General features: G+C 38.7%; 5 protein-coding genes across 7 annotated transcripts; 2 read left to right on the top strand and 3 right to left on the bottom strand.

The window, feature by feature from the left end:
* Positions 1 to 72: 72 nt before the first annotated feature.
* On the top strand, positions 73 to 1,205 carry LOC110372715 (uncharacterized). Its single transcript, XM_021329659.3, has one exon. It carries the CDS (start codon positions 279 to 281, stop codon positions 942 to 944), a length of 666 nt encoding a protein of 221 aa, XP_021185334.1. The 5' UTR covers positions 73 to 278; the 3' UTR covers positions 945 to 1,205.
* Positions 1,206 to 1,246: 41 nt separating this feature from the next.
* Positions 1,247 to 11,413, bottom strand: LOC110372679 (E3 ubiquitin-protein ligase MGRN1). 3 transcript variants are annotated; one of them, XM_064036268.1, is made up of 14 exons: positions 11,182 to 11,412; positions 10,509 to 10,627; positions 9,988 to 10,268; positions 9,502 to 9,689; positions 8,658 to 8,812; positions 7,576 to 7,815; positions 7,054 to 7,194; positions 6,552 to 6,698; positions 5,950 to 6,069; positions 5,465 to 5,596; positions 4,982 to 5,096; positions 3,932 to 4,053; positions 3,464 to 3,533; positions 1,247 to 3,144 (listed from the first exon to the last, which is right to left on the bottom strand). In XM_064036268.1, the coding sequence occupies exons 1-14, from the start codon at positions 11,267 to 11,269 to the stop codon at positions 3,023 to 3,025; spliced, it is 2,040 nt and encodes a 679-aa protein (XP_063892338.1). In that variant the 5' UTR covers positions 11,270 to 11,412; the 3' UTR covers positions 1,247 to 3,022. The 3 variants fall into 3 exon arrangements, 2 of the variants coding, with proteins under 2 accessions (XP_063892338.1, XP_063892339.1); XM_064036269.1 differs by having other exon boundaries at positions 9,988 to 10,256; XR_010276786.1 differs by lacking the exon at positions 3,932 to 4,053 and having other exon boundaries at positions 3,073 to 3,144; positions 11,182 to 11,413.
* Positions 11,414 to 11,597: 184 nt separating this feature from the next.
* On the top strand, positions 11,598 to 14,183 carry LOC110372688 (large ribosomal subunit protein uL16). Its single transcript, XM_021329608.3, has 5 exons — positions 11,598 to 11,724; positions 11,846 to 11,874; positions 11,954 to 12,259; positions 13,570 to 13,732; positions 13,978 to 14,183. The coding sequence occupies exons 2-5, from the start codon at positions 11,852 to 11,854 to the stop codon at positions 14,143 to 14,145; spliced, it is 660 nt and encodes a 219-aa protein (XP_021185283.1). The 5' UTR covers positions 11,598 to 11,724; positions 11,846 to 11,851; the 3' UTR covers positions 14,146 to 14,183.
* LOC110372687 (DNA polymerase eta) lies at positions 14,184 to 17,589 on the bottom strand. Its single transcript, XM_021329607.3, has 8 exons — positions 17,282 to 17,589; positions 17,035 to 17,169; positions 16,720 to 16,822; positions 16,397 to 16,613; positions 16,184 to 16,301; positions 15,966 to 16,106; positions 15,532 to 15,899; positions 14,184 to 15,455 (listed from the first exon to the last, which is right to left on the bottom strand). Exons 1-8 carry the CDS (start codon positions 17,413 to 17,415, stop codon positions 14,242 to 14,244), a joined length of 2,430 nt encoding a protein of 809 aa, XP_021185282.3. The 5' UTR covers positions 17,416 to 17,589; the 3' UTR covers positions 14,184 to 14,241.
* A 389-nt stretch (positions 17,590 to 17,978) lies between these two features.
* On the bottom strand, positions 17,979 to 20,665 carry LOC110372703 (fidgetin-like protein 1). Its single transcript, XM_021329641.3, has 10 exons — positions 20,459 to 20,665; positions 20,229 to 20,387; positions 19,643 to 20,140; positions 19,461 to 19,573; positions 19,219 to 19,374; positions 18,932 to 19,065; positions 18,719 to 18,833; positions 18,530 to 18,642; positions 18,248 to 18,439; positions 17,979 to 18,119 (listed from the first exon to the last, which is right to left on the bottom strand). Exons 1-10 carry the CDS (start codon positions 20,566 to 20,568, stop codon positions 18,000 to 18,002), a joined length of 1,710 nt encoding a protein of 569 aa, XP_021185316.2. The 5' UTR covers positions 20,569 to 20,665; the 3' UTR covers positions 17,979 to 17,999.
* Positions 20,666 to 20,773: the final 108 nt, after the last annotated feature.

Below are 20,773 nucleotides of genomic sequence, written 5' to 3'. Positions count from 1 at the left end.
ACTGTGGCAACTTTTTCCTGTTCTGTACCATTCGTTCGAAAACTTTATATCATTCAAATTAGTTCGTTCTTTACGTTCATTTCTCGTCTGCTGTCCAATTCCTCGCTATCAGTCAGCCAGTGACAAAAAATTTGGAGTTAAAATCAGCGCTGCGGTTTTTATCCTTGTTTGTGCAGTGAAAGTTTAGATCTGATATAACTTCTATGCTAAAGAAGATTTAATTCCTATTGTCTTATTCGTTATGGTTCTATGGATAACTCTATCCCTGAACAATCAATATGGGTGATTTGAATACATCGGATTGTTCCTGGAAGAAAATGGTTATAGCGAAAACAAATAATGAATGGATCTCTACTGTGAAATCGGAATACAGTGAAAGTAACAAAACAGTTAACGCTACAGGTATGAATTCTGAACATGAACAAATATCTTATGAAAACGTTAAGAAAGAGCACGAAGAAACGAGCTGTGACAGAAATTATGAGTTAGAAGATTCGATGCAATCTCCACAGGAGTTAGACCCACTAGCAATGCTAGAACCCACTAAACGGAGAAGACGCAGAGACTCGGGTCCGAAGTGTGAATCGCCAAACGAGCGAGCGTCGCGCTTAGCGAAGATGTCAGCTTACGCCGCACAGAGGCTCGCGAATGAAAGTCCTGAGCAGCGCGCAGTCAGACTCAGGCGCATGTCGGAGTATGCAGCTAAAAGACTATCACTGGAAACAAGTGAACAGAGAGCTAAACGCTTGTCCCGAATGTCAGCGTATGCTGCCAAGAGGCTGGCTAATGAATCTCCCGAGCAGAGGCAGGCGCGCCTCGCCAGGATGTCTGCATATGCAGCACGGAGACAGGCCATGAAAAAAGTTTCTGGTCCCAGCACTGCAGATGATTGTAATGCAGAAAATTCTAACTACAATATACAAACAATGCAGAACCAAAGCTGAGAATACTTTGTATTAAAGTCAATTATTATATTTTATTTGAAGTCATCTTTTATACAGAATTTTACATAAATTGATTTTATCTATATTAAGTGAATAGTTATTGTATTTTTAGAGTTATATCTACATTTATTTAGGTTTTTGTTTTAAACCTTGCTTACTAGGGTCCTTGGACTTGCCTATTCAATTATAATAATCTGCTGAAGTATATTCATAAAATATATTTGCAAAATCATCACAATAAAGTTTTTAATAAAAGGACAAGTATCTTTGTTTTCTTGAAGATTCATATGAAAAAAAAAATCTTTTACATTATTAGAGTTTATTTTAATGAAATAATACACTTTTTACAGCTATATGATAGAATACACAATTTTATAGCTACAGAAATGATTCTCAACTGAACCACTGTTACATATTTCATACCATTTGAGATTCAATAGAGGAATGTTCTTGATCAGTCTATGAATAATGTCCTACTGAATTTTATACACACTCAGATGGAATACTATTATGATGCATTATATTACCTCAAATATCTTACATAAAATACATTTTACATAATGCCTGCATAATATGGGCATATTTCTTAAAATTACATACAAAATAGATTCATTACCTTGAAGGTCCATCACATAAGAAAAACAAGCTGTTAAACCAATATTGGCATATTTTATTAATAATACCCTATACATTTAATATTAATATGAGAAATTGATACTAACTACCTATATAAAATCATGGCTGACTTGGACTGCTTGCAAAATATTTAAGTTTCTATTTAGAAGTCATTTTAGAGAGCAATGGCCCAAGCAAACCCTATAATATTGATATTGTTCACAAAAAGAATATAATATTTGTTTTATTTATTACCTAAAAATAACATAAATTGAGCATAAAGGCAACTGAAATGTCAAGAAAAATCTAGACAGTTTTTCATTTCCAGTACATATAACATGCAGTAGGGACGGATGTGGGTGTAGTCATTTATGCAAATATATACAAACTAAATTCAACCCACTGTATAATTTACATTTTACTTGGCAAGCTGAAGTAAACATTTGCTTTTACTATTACCCGCGGTTTCACCTGCCTAACGAGGGCCATTGTACCAAAATAAAAGTAATACAATTTCTTTCAACACTTTGTTCAGATACAAACAAAATTGACAAAAAAAAGCATTGCGAAGCGCACACTTGTCTATGTTGGGGGTTGGTTGTGTTTATTATTATTTACGTCATTAATTTATCTGCCAGAATATACCTAAATAAAACTTATTTTAGCTGCAATACAGATGATTAGTCTGTCCAACACAGTTTCAGTGTAATATTAACAGTTTTCCCGATATATTACGTACATACATGTATTGTCTATGAAAGTCAAGAGTAGAAGATATTTATGGTCGCGAACTCACCGACTACGCGCTACACCAGCATTTTACACGTTGAATATGGCATTCTACTAACGTACGTATAAGGTACCTTGGCGAGCCTGAAACTAGGAAATTGGCTTCACAAATCTTTTAGGACCAAATTTTCTATTGCAAAGTAAATTGGCAAATTTCACCATAACACATACTACATAGACAATTTCATACCTGTCTAATACAACTCAAAAATGTTACAGACCCACCAAGATACATCGGACAGTATACAGTTCTCGCTAAATTACCTTGCTTTTCCGAAGCTAGTCGTTTAAAGCCTTGTGCATGTGCACTCTTATTTGATTATCATGAATACTCTATTAACCAACTTCGGACAAGCAAAGATACTTGACGAGACATATACCTCTACTATGAGTTAAAAGCAATAGTATTGTCGATACTCGTAATCGATTACATACATTTTTGTATGGCAAATTTTAGTTCCGTAGATGAGCGCTAGAGGTGCTGTAAAGCTATGCAAACTATTTATATGGCAAATTTTAGTCCTGTAAGTGACCGCTGCAAGCCTCTAAATCCACAGTACTATTGCTTTTAACTCATGCTGTAGATGAAAGTGAAGTTAGTAAGGCGGCAACGTATACTCGACGTGATTATACAGTTCAGTAGGGCGGCAGAGCGGCGGGCGACGCTTTGGGCGCTAGCACGCGGTGTCGGTGGCCAGCGGCGACCCCGCCACGGGGGCGAGTAGCTGCCGCGTGGACGACGTCGAGCTGTACGAGTCGCCTGATGAACGCACGCTGGACTGGCTTAAAGGTGTTCCTGGAAACATAGCTAATAATAATAATCTCTAAAGGCTTCTGTTTGAGGTTTCTGTTTCTGGGGCCCTAACCACCGGTACACTGGATCTTGAAGACAGTAAGATAATAGGAACAATAACCGTCGTATCACAAAAACTTTTAAACGTCTGTTGAACACATGTGTAAAAAAATGACAGATTATGTCGTTGAAATAAGGTTCATTTTCCAGCCACACTTTTTTTAGTCAAGTGTTCAATAGATGTTTAAGTTTTTGTAGTAAGGCTGTAAATGTTTGGATCACCTAAGGGTCAGTTATTTACGAATGTGAAATAAACTAATACCGGGCAGTGATGTGACGTGGTGCGGTAAGGCCCAGCGCTGGGGAGTGCAATCTCCATTGTTAGTCGGCTCCTGTAACAGACACGGAGATTAGCCACGGTCTAATGGTGTAACATTCAGATTTCTAATATTTACTTGCATGTGCATATCATGGCCTGATTGACTAGAGATTAATGGTGATGTATAGGCCGTGATATACACATGAGACGGCGTTACAAAAGCCCCGCAATGCCTGGCAGCTTGAAGCCACGTGTTAACGCAGTGCATCGCTCGGCTCCTGCAACGTGCCGCAGATCACTTGACAACATACATACGGATGCGTTACATGATAATGAAAGTGCAAATTAAACACGACGCGGACAAAACAAAACAACATCGCGTAAACCAAAACCGAATTAACACGCACACAAACAAAGCTCAATGATGACGTCACGACTACGATGACAGCTGATGCAAGATGGCGGACTTACTGCAAGTTTGTTCGTCTTAGGAACGGTCAGAATGGTCGTGTTGGTGTCTTCCGGCGTGAAATAATCTGAGTCCTCGGCGACTGCCGGCGACTCCACATCGTTACGAGACTGTGTTCCGCTCGCTGCGTGCGATTGACACCCAATTATCAACTGTTCACGAGGCACTACCTCACACACACCACACACGGTGGCCGAACAATGCGCGCCTGACTAACTAGATGCGACAATTTCTAATAACAAGCATGTCGAATTTATGGGTGACTGCTATTGGTACGTTTACTAAAGCGCTGAATACAGAAACCACAATTTTGATGCCATGATCACCCTAAAACGTTGGGACTATCAATAAACTATATGCTATTGATGAAGTACTAACATTTCCTATACCATGTTGTTGTGTTTGACACTTATTTAGGCTTTGGCATGCTTTGTAACATGTACATACCTACATTAGTTATGTGAAAAGTATCTATAAAAGTTTGTATTTTATATTTGTTATTGCATATTAAAGGTTCTTTTTTTGAAGACATCTCTCTTTGTAATATTATTATAAAAAAATGGGCAAATAGGATTATATCATACTAAGAGAGTTGAATGTCATCTTTATTTCCAAGCAAAGCTCTCGAAATAACTACAAATTGGGGTTTATAAATAGCGGCCTAATAGCGGACGTTCGAATAAGGGTTGATTGAACATAACTATAGGAGCATGAAAGATAATTATCGATAAATCAGTAGTGTGGAAAGACACAGAGTAATGAACAAATGTAGAGTTCACTTTTACCGAACAAGTTCACAACTACGAAATAGGGACTTGTTTACTTTTTACATTACCACATGTCAACAACTATTTTCTAGGTCCACAATAGAAAAATTGAAGTATGTACTTCTTAAAAGTAAACTGTTACAGAATAAAGAAACCATGTAGTCAAATACGTAACATTAACAAAAACATTGTTGTAGTGTACCCTCCATTTATACATCACTCTGTGTCACTTCACACATGTGTGTTTGTATATGTAATCGTTACGTGTTCTATTGTCGTACTGACAGTTGTGCTTGTTGTCGGGCTCGTCGGTGTCGGTGTCGTCGATGTGCGCGAGCGTCGGCGCCGACAGCCGCAGCGCAGACCCGCTGGGGGACACGCCCGCGCCGCTGCATACCGTCTGATAGCAACGATAAAATGTATTAAAGAAATCATTAATAGGCATGTTGAGAAGAAAAAATGATGTCTGTGTTTTAGACTAGCAAATAATATTGGAGATGTACTTTTCATTGAATAACATAAAAACGGGTTTAAATAAATGTGATGTCACTTTTACATAGGAAAATTTAAGAGGATAAAAGTTACAAGTCTTTACATCCCGTTTGTAAAAACCAGAATTGAGCATATTGCCGCGCGACAAGTTCGGGCACGGCAACGTCCGACATGCCGGGCACACGCCTGTGTTCGAGACCTTTACAATAACATGATCAGTTTTACCTATAAAACAAACAGAGATCACATGTCATTATAAAGTACAAGACGTCTTACCCCGTTAGGCGTGGGCTGCGTGAGTAGCGGCGAGAGTCGCTCGGCGTCGCTGTCGGGCTCGGCGGGCGCCCGCGCCTCGTCCTCCGAGCCCGACGCCTCCGCCGCGCACCCGTACTCCAGGCTCAGGGACGACTGGTACATAACACACAAAGAAAAAATTTCATATAGATCCGACCGATAATCGGTTACCGTCTTTTTCTAGGAGAAAAATATAACACACATCAGTGTTTTCACTTGGCACATAGTATATACCTAGCTCCGTACCATTACAATCACATATTTAAAATTCATCGTAAAAGAAGCAAAAACGATTTTACAAAAAATAAAACCTCCTAAGTGAGTCAAATACTATCCGAAAACCGTTTCAAACCGATTCAACCAAACGTGAGATAATCGCAGACAAACATACACACATATATACTGGTCAAATTTACAATCTCCTTTTCCATCAGTCAAATAAAAAAAAATATAAAAAAACAACTTACCTTCGAAATCTTATCTCCATTAACGATATGATGGTTGTAAAGCAGCGGACTGTTAGCAGCCGCCTTCTCCTCCGCGCGTTTCGCTTCCTCCTCACGAGCCAGCAGCACTGACATGCGGAACTGTCAAAAGTCAAACTTGTGTCAACCTGCACCTGATTCTACTGACCACGTGCTCGGGTCAGTGGTCTTTTTGTTTACAAAGGACAATTGCAATTGGAATAGAGAATTGATTTTTCAAGGTTAATTTAACGACCATGAGAAAAAAAAATTGTTGGTAAGGGTTGCTATGCATAAACGGGCCGGCATTATTCAGCACATCTGGGCAACAAAACCGAAAATATGAAGATGAATGCCCGGGAATCACTATGCGCTCGGCTGTTGTCTCTCAAGATCCGCAAGAGTCGACGCATGCCGTTCGGCTTTTATCGATCAAGGTAGTTCTCGATCGGCACAAGTCGAAAAAATGTAGTAAATAATTGCTTCGGGTCGGCTTTGTTGTTCGACATATACTGCCGAACCGACGATAAAGGCCCGAATATGTGTGTAGCAACCCTAATATTTTTTCAGATTATTAATTCCTGAGAAGTGTAGAGTTTACGTACCTCAGGCGTAACAGTTTGTGCAGCAGACCTGTCGCGTACACTTTTGACGTCATCCTTGGAACCACTCTTGGCTTTCCTGCTGCCGCTGCTGCCCAAACTCGTAGACGAACTGCGCTCTAAATTGCAACGGTTCAAAATTTCTGCTGCCTGCAAAATTATGATTCGTTTAAATAAGTTTATTTGGAACCACATAAATTAACGCTTATTAAATTTTATGTTCTTGGTAAATGACATCTTGAAAAATCTTTTATTTTCCACTGTTTTTATCTCAACTTTAGGTACGCATTAGATGGGTTGCGGGATTGTTCGAAAGAGCTACCACGGCACTGGTACATAAAAGAACTACGAAGGAACCCGATGGATTTTTAGTCAGTAAAAGTCTGACACTCCCTCACCGCTGCTAACCCACAGTGGGAGGGGTCATTTGATGATTTTTGCCATAGTTAAAAAAAGGTACGCATTAGATAGAACCCTCTAGTTCAATACCCTATGTTCCCGTTACCTGCGATGCGGTGTCGGTGTCGGGGCTGGCGATGGCGGGCGCGGGACGGGGCGCGGGCAGCGCGCGGGCGGGGTGCGGCCCGTTCAGCGCCTCCAGCAGCGACACCGGCTCGTAGCCCGCCGGGATGTTCTCTGTGCTGCCCTGAAGAAGGTATATACTCGTTTTACTATTGTTCATTTGTTCGCGATAAAAAACTGTTCGCCCGTTCTCATGAAAGTTCAATTGATGCAAGTTTTCATGCCAGTTCAATTGATGATCAAACTATGGAACTATTCATCATCTTCCGAGCCTTTTTCCCAACTATGTTGGTACTGCTTCCGAACTGTGGAACTATTGCTGAGCGTATAAAAACATGTTTTCTCAGCAATTCATTCTAACTTTGCAGTGTACGTACATCAGTAGGCGGCGGCGCGGGCGGCGCGGAGTCGGCGCGGCGCTGCAGCGCGCGGATCTGCAGCAGTTGTTGTACAGGCACTAGCCGGCACGGCAGGATCACTTGTATACACTACACAGACTACGTACATCAGTGGGCGGCGGCGCGGGCGGCGCGGAGTCGGCGCGGCGCTGCAGCGCGCGGATCTGCAGCAGCGCGCGGAAGGGCGCGCGGCAGATGGGGCAGTTGTTGGCCTGGTAGCGCAGCGAGTCCGCGCACGAGTTGCACAGGCACAGGTGGCGGCACGGCAGGATCAGCGTGTCGCGCACGTCGCACATGCAGATCACGCACTCTGACCCGCCGTCTTCTGTCTCCTCGTCTGAACTCGGCTGCGTAATACAATCAATACATTTAGCAAAAACTGGACAGAGTTCTGCACGTATAAACGCACTGCATCCAGCGATTCACACGAGACGCGTAGACGATACACGTACGCGAACGCGTACACATTGCGATAGTGGAACAATAGGAAAGCTCTCTATTTGAAATACAGTAGAATTCATATATAACGACTTCGCTTATAACAACTAATCGGTTTTAGCGACGATAATCTTTACTCAAGTTAGGTTTCGTATATAGGTACTAAGACAATATAACCGTTTAGTGCGACTCCGGTTTAAGCGACCAACTGCTTATAGCGACCAATATTTATTATAATACGTCCGGTTAAAACGACACACGCGCAATGTTTTGTTTACCTCGCACTCGCACCCCCGCCCCGCGTTCGTATCGTCTAAAGTAAACCTTCCCTGGACCTCTACAAAGATTCTAAAACCAAAATAAGCCAAATCGGTCCAGCCATTCCGGAGTTTTAGTCAGCCTAATGAACAGCAATTCATTTTTATATATAAGAAGACTAGCTGACCCAACAAACTTCGTATCGTTTAAACCTTCCCTGGACCTCTACGAACATTTTAAAACCAAAATAAGCCAAATCGGTCCAGCCATTCTCGAGTTTTAGTGAGACTAACGAACATCAATTCATTTTTATATATAAGAAGATAATAATATGTATTCGTAAGTTATGTGTGTATGTACAAGTTAAGTTATGTACTTAAGAAATAATCCGTCCGTTTTGTGCGTCGTCCGGTTAGTACGACATAGTATCGTCGGTCCCTTGAAGGTCGTTATATCCGGATTCTACTGTACTTGTATGGGAAAACATACTGACCTTAGTATCAAGGTTCTTATTCTCGATGCCGTAGATCTCCTGCAGCAGGTAGCACAGGCCGTCAACGAACAGTTTCTGCTTGAGCGCCTTCAGCACGTACGTGCCGTCCGAGTGCTTCTCCACCACCGCTATCGTGGTGTGAGACTGCCTTATTTCTAAAAGAATACAGCATCATCATCAACACTTGCCCAATCAGCGCCATTCATCTAGATTTACGGCACATTTAAATCTCGAAAACAAAAATTCTTGAAACTTTATGATCTAAGCCAGATATTACTTCAGTTTTACTGGTATCAATATGAGCATGGTCGATAAGTATTGCCAGAGAGAGATGTTCTGAAGATTGAGATGAGATTGGCTTGTGCCATTTGGCTGCAAGTGGATGAATGAATTACAGAAGCTCGAGAGAAAGAGACAAAGTGGTAATAAATAGTTTAGAGGTTGATTATAGTTTTTACGCTCGTGTTATTTCATTATTGTCATTAACTGACGTTAGGTCAATGGCGTTAGCCGTAACAACGGCGGACAATGTTGCACAATGAATCAGTTCGATTACAATCTAATCTAATGTTGTATTCAACATTGTGAACTTCATGAATTATTCATTCTGCATTTATTTACTTGTTTACGGGAAATGTATCTAGAGTCCATAAGAGAGAGTAGATGCACATAGGGGTAGTAAATAAGAGAGTAGATAGAGTAACACATTGGGGAGATTATAAGGTAGAAGAAGTACACGTATGTAAGAGAGTACATAGGGGAAATACATTTGGGTGTGCACAAGGTAGTTAATAAGAGACTACATCCGCCACTGAACACCTATGGGAGAGAGAATACTCCATACCTTCCTGTCCTTCATCAACGACGCAGTATATCGCGATAGGTATGATCTCCCTGTCTGCGTTGTACACCAAGTCCTCCTCAGGATGTTTGGACGGGTCGAATACGTGTGAAATTTGACAGAACTGCTGATTTGCACCCTTCTTGTAGTGGTATGTCTGAGAATTCATTGCTGGATCGCGTGGGTAATAACTGGACAAAGAAAATACATCTTACACCACCATTATTTGTGCACTTTAAGGGTGGAAGCAGGTTCTTCTAAACTTGAAGCCAATGCACCAATAATTAGCTGAGAATCAGTATTTATCCACAACAGAGTAAATAAAGCTGCTGGGAAATAAAATATATTTAATTGACTTACAAGTCACGTAAAGTAAAAAGACTCATTGTCTTACTTGCCATAACAAACCTATCATTTTAATGTCACAATCTCAATAAAGTTATGTTTCATAACAAGAAATTATCAAACCAATAGAAAAACAATACTTACACAACACCAGTGGGAGTAACTTCTTCGGTACAAAAATAGAATACGGTAATGGCACATCTCGCATCACAGTCAAATGTGAACTCAATATTGTAATACGTCCCTTTGCCATTATTGTCCACAGACTTGATCATCCCATCTCCAATCTTGTTCTCCGCCAGCTTACCAACAGGCTCAGGGCAACGAACAAAACGTAAAGACTCCTTGCGTATATTCACTAAACTTTTTAACGTTTTCGTAGGCTCATTAGACTGTGGCGGGGGGTACGGGAACTGAGGACATATCAATTGTTATTAATTAATTGTGATAAATCATATAGAAACAGATTGTTATTCGCTAAGTCATTTATTATTAGAGTAAAAATTTAATTAATTCAATATTATTTATGACACTTTTAATCAACTAGTTATTGCAATAATTATGTCTGTTCATCTCAATTTGAAGAGTATTAAATAGTATGTTGCTTTTAGTATATTGTCTTTCCTTTAATATTCTATATTTCAGTATAATTCAATTATACTTACAGGTGTGGGTCTGCTGCCTAGAAAATTCAAATCAGCATTTTCTCCAAACAAGTATGCTTCAGGCTGAGGGGTGTCAAACCTCTCGCCGCCCATGATGAAGTGACTCCCGAAGTAGTTACCTGCATCATCAGTTTCTTAATGTTCTTTTTGGCATTAACTCGGTTGTAATTCAGATTTTAAATATTAGAAATTGATGTTTTCTATGGTGGAAATATTTGACGAGGTGCATATTGGAAGTCAAGTATTCTAAAAATGCAATTATTGACCCTCACAAACAAACAAAATCTATAAAATATGCATACCAAGTTACATTCTATGCCTAGGACCTGTCATAATACACCTTATTATTGTAATTCTAGCAAGAGTTTTATTTAGGTAAACTCTCATGAGTTCAATTAAATCATTATTTGCTTGAACCTCACAATCCTAGGCGACCTTCTAGTGCAGCGTTTATTGATAGATCAACAATAGTGTTATCCTTTTTGATACAGTACAAATTAATAACAACACATAATGTGATCTCACAGCCTGTTGTTTTGAAAGAATCAACATTTAATCATTGCATTTGCATAGCTGCTGTATGAATAAACATTGAGGACGAAAATGGATCAAATTCATTGAACACGACACACAAATAAAATATAGGTAATCAAATTATAGCTACGGCATTTACCTGATCTAGGAGGATATTTGTAAGCATGGTTGGACACCACATCTGCTTCTTCTACACCAGCATTTTGCCTACTTGTTAATGCACCCATTTTGAAAACAAACACAGAAGATATTTAATTGATTTTAGGCAAAAATACGTCTCTATTATTTTGTTCTCACGCAGCTGACATTTTCTGACCCGACTGTATGACAGCTTCGCAATCGTTTAAAAATTCTTAAAAGGTCGATAGAAACTTTCAAAAACGTTCGGAAGCTGATTTCGTAAACAGAGTTTGTCCGAGAGAAGGAGAAACAGACAGAGCGAAGTGGAGAAGAAAACTCGGGAAAGATGACTCCATCTCTATGTGGGATAGCAAGTGAAAAGAGACTTTTTGCCAGGAATTTATCATTTAGATAATTCATCAACGTTTCAAAAACCGTAAAAGTCTGTTGAGGTATAGAGTTATTTAAATATTTTTTGCACTTGTCACCCCAAAAAAAATCAACGTCAACGTCAAACGAACTTCCGTCTGTCTTTTCGTGGAAGTGGTGTCACTTTGTGAAGGTGCTGATAATTTTTTAATATAAAATCTAATGTAATCTTTATAAGTGATGATTATTTTGCTGTGATATTTTGAGAACGTGTAGTGTAACAGCTGTTTAATTTAATTTTCGATTTATTTCAGATCACAATGGGGCGCCGACCAGCGAGATGGTAAATAATTTCCAACCTCTAAAACTGTGTTTTGGTTATGATTTGAGACAAGTTTTTAATGTGTAAATGTGGTTTTCAGCTATCGGTACTGTAAAAACAAGCCGTACCCTAAGTCGCGGTTCTGTCGTGGTGTGCCCGACCCCAAGATCCGTATCTTCGACTTGGGTAAGAAGAAGGCTGCCGTGGACGACTTCCCGCTATGCGTCCACCTTGTGTCCGACGAGTACGAGCAGCTTAGCTCTGAGGCTCTGGAAGCAGGCCGTATTTGCTGCAACAAGTACCTCGTGAAGAACTGCGGCAAGGACCAGTTCCACATCCGCATGAGGTTGCATCCATTCCATGTTATCCGCATCAACAAAATGTTATCGTGCGCTGGAGCTGATAGGTAAGCTACATTGATGTTTGTTATACTATGCATACTTCTGTAGTTTCCAACACTTTTCTAAAATTGCATGTTATAAATGGTGTTTAAGAATTCAGTTTGATACATATTCTTAGTGAAACTTTTATGCACTTAGTACTTGTGTTTCTAAGATACTGGCCATCTAGATTTATGATTAGTTGTAGGTTATTTTAGAAGGCATGAAAATATCAAATCCACTGTCTACATGTGGTTATAACCCTAGTGTTTTTACGCTTTCCATTCCCTTATGAAGGCATAGTCTTGTGTAGATCCATACTTCTGGCACACAAAATGTTATATTTAAATTGAGCTGAAAGTAACAGTTTATTAATTTATGTGTGTTTCAATGGAATACTTCAGTGATGATAAGTGCTTATTATAAGTCTTTGTCTTATCCATGGGTTGATTGCATGAAATGGTAGATCTTTATTTAAGTACAACACCATTGATGGCAATACTTGTCACTGTTTTACAAAAGATATGAAACATGCTTGTCATCTTAGTCCTTATCTAGATTTGGAACACATTTATTTTGTACCTATTTATCTCAAGATAAAAAGCAAAAGAAAACCTGCGAAACATCAAAACAATGGTTGCACAACATTGTGAAAGCCAAAATAAAATAGTTCCTAGCTTACTCATGCCTAGATCACTGTGACTTGCAATTAATTGTTGATTTTACATTAATAACACTTGTCATAACTTTTTATATGAGTACTGAATACATTAGTAAACACCTATGTTAATATAGAGTAGGTAATGTGACCCGCTTTATGCTCTCACAGCAAATGTCTAAACTATTATAATGAAAGTTAGTAATTGTTTGTTATAAATACATACCCGTTTTTCCATGGTTGTATCTTGTGGGTCTGCTCATACTCAGATAACATACATACATATAGCATTATTCTGGAGTAATGTAGCTTTCAACAATGAAAGAATTCTAATCTGTTCAGTAGATTTAGCACCATTAGGATAGGTGTAAACAAATAAAATTATTCCTGTTTATTACAATAGCATTGATGTGTAGGTAAACAGTTAAGTTTAACCTTCTACAACATAAGGCAGTAGTGTATTGAATGGAATACTAACTAATGTGCTCATAATGGTTTTTAAGAGTTTACCCCCCTTTTGATATAGATATTCTATAATTTAAGATTCAAACTTCATATGATGTGATAATTAAATCTAATAAGAAAGTTTTTTTCTACAGAATTTCTTTCCATCATCCCCATTGAAGTTTCAGCCATGCTTGTAACAGTTGGACTAATAATTGAACATAACTTTTTCAGGCTCCAGACTGGGATGCGTGGTGCTTTCGGCAAACCCCAAGGTACCGTAGCGCGTGTGCGCATCGGACAGCCCATCATGTCCGTGCGCTCCAGCGACCGTTGGAAGGCGCAGGTCATCGAGGCTCTGCGTCGTGCCAAGTTCAAGTTCCCTGGTCGCCAGAAGGTTAGTATTCAAGTTATTACACACCTAGCTATCATATTCGTAAATAATCTTGTCTCCTACGTCTTAGTAAACATAAATGGTTTGAGTCACTGTGCAAGGTCCACTGAGTCCCAAGGATTTATTATTGGGCTATTGACCCAAAACCTTTATTTTGATGACACTAACCTTCAGAGTAAATGTTTCTACTGTCTTTAGATCATGAAATATGTTCTGTTTTGTACTAATCTGAATGTAAATGTTTACAGATCTATGTCTCCAAGAAGTGGGGCTTCACCAAGTACGAGCGTGAGGAGTTCGAGAAGCTGCGTGAGGACGGCCGTCTCGCTAACGACGGCTGCAACGTCAAGTACCGCCCCGAGCACGGACCCCTTGACGCCTGGAGGAAGATCCAGAATGAGATCTACAGTGTGTAAATCTTTTTAACATAATATACATCATTAAAACAACAAAATCTGTGTTTCACTTCCTTTAATCCATTACATATTTACATTTATACATTGATTATAAAATTATCTAAAGAAAGACTCAATAGGTCTACAGGGCTTTTTAATCTTCTTCACTGGTGAAGTAGACTTCCGCTTTCGTTTTACACTGTTCCCAGAGAACACAGGACTTGTTTTCTTATTCAGTTCTCTGCTTAGCTTTTGTGCTTCATGGAAATCTAAATGTTCTCCAAATCTTTCAAGTGGAACTTTTTTACCACATTCTGAGCAGTTCTCTGTAGGGATATTATCGTCGATTTTTACTAAAAAGCTGGCAATTGATGACATGCATTCATTTTTGTTTTGTACCTCAGGTTGCTTTTTCTTTTTGTTTTCGTCATTTTGTTTAACTTTCATTTCATTTTTCTTTACCTTTATTTCATTTCGAACTTCTTGTCTTTCCTCATCTCTTAGCTTCAAGGCGAGGTGGTAATCGGAATGTTCCGCGACCATATCAATTGATATTGTTTTCCCACACTCAGGACAATCGACAATACCAACATGCGGTCTATCATTCTTCTGTGGCGAAGAGCGTACTATTTCACTGGCATTTCGATCAGGTTCTGAATTATCAGAACCAGCTTCATGCATTTTTCTAGAGCTGCTTAGTAACTCTCTGATATTTGTAAGTCGGGCGACGTCTTTAGGATCGTCTTCAAACAACGCCACACTGTTGTTTATTTCGTTTTCTATTGTTGAACCTGAACAATATGTCTCATTGCTATCTTCCCCACACGCGATCACGTCACAGACGGGCGTCGTCGGCCGTACTTTTTGTATGTCCACATCCGATTGCTTTATTCTGCTTATGGGATCCTTGCTGTTTTGCAATATCTTAGCAAAAAATGACTCTTGTTTATCTAAACTAGATTCATAAACTATTTCATTAGTATTAGTGGTTGAATTGTTATTCTGTTTAGGTTGTTCTGGTTGAGTTTGGTTCATTTGCGATTTATCACATACTTGTAAAAACTTCTGCATAATGTATTGTTTGCCATTATTCTTTGTATCAGTTTTATTATTTACAAGGGGCTGTTCAGTGATAGTGTTTTCTTGCTTTCTTATTGTGGTCTGCATACTATCTTTAGGCTTATCAGAAACTGAAACATCTTTAGATGATCCAGCACAAAAATAATCTAATATTTTCTTAGTTTTCTTCACTTCTGTATTATCTTCAAACTTACCAACACTTATGCCTAGGAATTTGATTGGCGATTTCAATCTTCTGTTACCATCACATTCTGAAAAAGTAAACATTGATTTAAATCTGAATAAAAATAAATATGTGAAGATGGTCAATGCTATTCTTCTACTTACCCTGTACTTTGATACCTTCAGAACTCTCCAGAATAAGTTCTAAAGCTTTGCTTGAAAAGAACTCTGAGCATAGATCATCATCAGCAGTAAAATTGTATGATCTAGAACTGCTGGTATCTTTGCCTTTTGGCACCTGAATGGAGAAACTAACCACCATTTGTTTTGGTGTTCTATTGTTTTCCAATGCATCCTTCTCCAGTCTGTCATCTATTTCATCACCCAGATCTTTGAGCCACTTCTGTAAGCTGTCTAGGGTAAGGAGAGCAGCCTTGCCACGGAACTGCTTACAGCACCCAATGCTCTTGGGGTTAAATCTTGCTTGTACAGGTTCCAGGTCTATTCCACGAGCAATGTTGTAGAGCCAAGTTCTATAAATACATGAAATAATTTAAACAAGTTCATTTAATAAGAAATGAAAATAAAATTGTACATACCCATTTTTTTCATCAAATCTTGATTGTAGGTCCTTTTCAGTAAACTTTTGTAGCTCACCCATTTTATGGATTCCTAACATTTCACAAACTGTGTACCCAAATTTTCCACCAAGGTGCTTCACTTTTTTCAATGGTAGTGTGCTGAAAACAATGTGCAATTTAATTAAATACAGCTATGATCATTGATAAGAAGTAAAGATTTTCATAGATCATGTTACCTGTAAAGTATATTAACAGAATGCTTTGGTAATACAGTCTGTTTGTTGGGCTTGTTCATGCCACACACCAGTTTAGCTAGAATTTTGTTATGTGCTATGCCTGCTGAACACCTGTAACCTGCAACACCAATTTGTATAATACAAGTAGTATTATATATTTGTATATACAGTTAGAAAATTAAGGATTTCATTTAATTTTATTATTTCAAGTACCAGTTTCTTCATAAACAGCAGCTCTGATCTCGCTGACTATCACAGCGCCTACAAGCAACCTCTTTGCATGTTCATAATCAAACTCGATATTCTCAGTGCCACATGAGTGAACGTCAGCCAGAAACTCTTCAACACACTCGTACCCTAAGGCAAAGGTGTTGGGTATCATGCCTGTGTGAACCGTGTTTACATTGAGACTTTTCATTCTTTCTTGCACCTGTTAATAAATAAGAAAAGGCAATTTTGTATATATGCAATTAGAGAATATGTGGATAACTTAGCCAAGTCTTATAAAGTTTTGGAAGATGTAGTGTGTTACTAACAGGTGCAGTGATATCCAAATAAGCTTCATCTATAGAAGCTCTTTCCAGCAGTGGGGTGAACTTTTGCAGCACTCTCGCTACTTCTTTGCCTGCCTCTCTATATCTACAGAAAGTAAACAATAAATAAGTATTTGTAACAAACATCACTTATTGCAGTTATGTACCAAAGGTTATACAAGGTAGGTACTGCAATTAATTTAGTATCTGAAGTAATTATTCATGGTATTTTGAGTTTAGAACACTTCATACAGTGTTAGTGAAGAAGTAGCATGAATCTGAGTATGATTCAAATATGTATAGTTAAATAGGTCTTACTTGGAAATGTCTGCTTTGCCTCTAAAACAAGGTACTGAAGGCAGCTCTATGTCTGGACACTTAGCCTTCGCCTCGTCTCCTCTCATATGGCGCGTAACGCCCCGGTCTCTTGCAACGTAGTTAACAGCAATGATCCTGAAAAAAGTAAGTAAAAAGACAGTAGAAACATTCACAATACATTGTGAATAATTAATGAGTTTCGCAACATGATGTAAGTAACGAATAGAAGTTTTCATATGTTATTTACCCGCCGCCTTTCCAAGGATTATATTGCACTACAGCGATAGGTTTCCCAGCTAACTCAGGATTAAGTTTTTCTTCCACTTGGCAGTAAAAACAGTCCATATCTATGAGCACTACAACACGATTCTCTTGCTCCATATTGATCGTCGTATAGTTTGGATTGATATATGTACAAATAAAATGACAATTAACTTGGGTATAATATCTTTAGGTCATTTTTGTAAAAATCGATCATTCTGAAAGTGAAAGAGTACATCGCGCCAAAATATTGCAAACATTTCGCTGTGACATGACTTGACAAGTTGACAATCTGTCAATAATGTCAACGGGACATCATGTCAAGTCATAGTCAAGAACCAAAGACAAAGAAAATTATAGGTTTCTGCGGAAGAATGTGGATTCCCGCGACCCCGCTTTTTCTACAAATAGTAATCTGAGCCGCGCACGTGCGAGTGAGTGGGACATCAGCATACCCCTCCGCCACCTCCCCGAATCCTTGAGGATTTCCTCCCAACAGAAGACGGAATTGTCGTCATTTATTCTACCAGTCCGTATACCTTATTAGTTTCGGGGCAACTAACATCATCCAGCCTGCCCCTATCCACTGTGCACCCTGATGAAATAAGGACGAGGCTTTGGCGACCGACTTTCGGCAGTATAACTACTGAATGGGAAAGGAATTTGATAAATAAAATAAAAAATACATAAATAAAAATGGTTTATTAAAATCCTTGGCCGTAGGTTGTATTCCACCGAACATATTGTCCTAGGTCATCTTGAGACACGCTAGGCTTCACCCTTTGTAACGCATTTACAAAATCTTGAACACACACTGGGCGCACCTGAAATAATACTTAAAATTAAAATAATCTATTTATCAATAATTCATGAATAAATGAATAAAAATTGTTTCATTTAATCATAATAGCGCCAAAAGGAGACCTAATTAAGTGCATTGAAAAATATTAACCTTATGCCTACTAATGCTAACGATTTGCGAGAGAGGCACGGAGCGAATGGGTCCCATCGCGGCCTCCGAGCAGAGAGACTTCATGTCGGCGCCAGAGTAACCGTCCGTTAAGTTCGCGATCTCCGATATATGTTGCGGTGTTAAATCATTGTTTTCGTTTTCTAGAAGGTTCGCTATTATTTGTTCGCGAGCCTGAAAAAGATATATAATACAGAGTTAAATATGTAGACGTGAAAAAAATACTAGACATATCCCGCGATACTGCTTATAGGATATACTCACACCAGCGTCAGGCAGTGGTATGTAGAGCCGCTTGACGAGGCGCCTGCGCGCTGCCTCATCCAACTCTTGAGGCCTGTTAGTCGCGCCGACTATCAGGAGACGATCTTCCTCTCCTGTAGCAGAATTTTTGTTAAACGTAAAGTAAAAATAAGATTATGCTCAAAATTGAGTATGAAATATAATTATTACCAGTAGCTGCGCCGTCGAACTGCACTAAGAACTCTGTCTTTATTCTCCTAGTGGCTTCATGCTCAGTGTCGCTACGCTGAGTTAGCAGAGAATCTATCTCATCTATGAAAATCACCTGTAACATTAGATTTTTGTAAGCATGATGAGAAAATTTTCAAATGCATCGACATTTTTCATATCACGATATTTAGAAATAAATTGTTGTAGTCTTACAGCAGGCTGGTGACATCTGGCGACAGCAAAGAGCGCGCGTACCATCTTCTCTCCGTCGCCGATCCATTTGGACGTGAGCGACGACGCCGATATACTGAAGAAGGTGGCGTGGCATTGTGCCGCCACACATTTACCTAACATATACAATGATAATTGTTAAAAAAGGAATCGAGACTTTTGAATAATCTGTTTTACTCATTTTAGGCCAATATGGTCCCCAGATTTGTAGAGTAACTCAACAAGGGTTTGAATATTTTGTCTAATCTTCAATCTTATTATTGAGTTACCAATTAAAGTTTTTCCAGTGCCAGGTGGTCCAAACAAAAGAATTCCCTTAGGTGGCCGTCTCAGGCCAGTGAATATGTCGGGTCGGAGTAGGGGCCACACCACTGCTTCTTGTATCACTGATTTAGCCATGTGCAGACCTGCTATGTCATCCCAACCTATAAACAAATTGATTTTATTTCATCTTCTAGGAAGACAAGAATCATATAACATGGAAAATAAACTTTTGATATGGCATACTAACCAATGGGTGTTCCCTTATCAATAATCTCACTTTCAATCAACTCAATCATTTTAGGATCAATATGTTTGAGTCTCTCATCTAGCATTCCAGGCGTAACAGTCTCCTGTTTATCTCTGGAATTAATATAAACATTGAATACCAGTTTAGTAAGCAACACATAATATACTTAGTGATGTACTTACTGAGCTCCAATCATAGGAGACACAAACTTAGCCTGAGCTTTCCTTGATGTACCCAATGTTCTCTTAGCTGCAGGATTAGAAGCAAGAAGAGTTTCCTTAGCTGTCTTAAACATGATCTTGGACACATTGCTCTTATGAGCTTTGTTTTCTTCTTCCTCTTTGTCAAAATCTACTTCCTCAGATATAGGAGTACTGGATATTGTTTGTTGGTTAAAGTTTTTACTATTTTTATGCTTTGGTCGCCCAAACTTTGGTTTAAAGACATGTCTGTGATCATCCCCAGATCTTGATTCTTGACTTGAATTCTGAGAATGTGCTAAGCACAAAGACCCCTTGTGCTCTGAGACTTGTTTGGGACCTTTATCAGTGGCTTCCACTAAACCCAGATCACAGGTGCATTTGTTTTTTTGGAAAGCATTTACAGAAGATTTTGTTCCAGAATTACATTGGTCACAGGTAGCTGAAGTCCGATCAAAATAACATGATGCATCGAAATTGCTGTAAACATGAAAGTAAGGTTGTTGGAATCGGAGTAAGCTTCCTCGAAGGATTAAAATAATAATGAAAACTATGAGAGTAAACTTACTTTAAACAACTTTTCCATGTTTTCGTGTTGCTTGTGTCAGCATTATGTAGCAAAAAGTTAGCCGAATTATGAATGTGCTTTGTAGCACTATCTCCTAACATCTCTTGATTGTTATTCCAAATGTCGTTCAGTATTGCTGTAGATGCTATATTCGACGCACTAAGGATAAAGAATATTGGTAAGAAACATTAAATAACTTTTATTATGAAACATTTTGAACTGTACATCACCTTGCTAGCGAAAGTTTGTACTGTTGATAAAAAGATTTATTAGTAGTAGACAAATTGTTATCATTTTCCTCTTCGGGAAATAGACCTTCTATTTGTACAGTTTCAAACATAATTTCTTCAAATCCAATTAAATATTCACGGTGTTAATTTGATTATTTTGAAATTAAAATGTCAAAGTCAAAATCAAAAAGTTTTTCGCGCCTTCGTGTTTTTTTTTCTAATAAGTCATAGACATAAATAGATATAATGTCATATTTACGGTTTTCGGAATCTCTAGCACTTAAAGGGAAGCTCGCACTGACTGAACGGCACCAT

The sequence above is a fragment of the Helicoverpa armigera genome, chromosome 9 (assembly GCF_030705265.1).
Source record: "Helicoverpa armigera isolate CAAS_96S chromosome 9, ASM3070526v1, whole genome shotgun sequence".
NCBI lineage: Eukaryota > Metazoa > Arthropoda > Insecta > Lepidoptera > Noctuidae > Helicoverpa > Helicoverpa armigera.
This window is presented reverse-complemented; position numbering and strand designations above follow the sequence as displayed.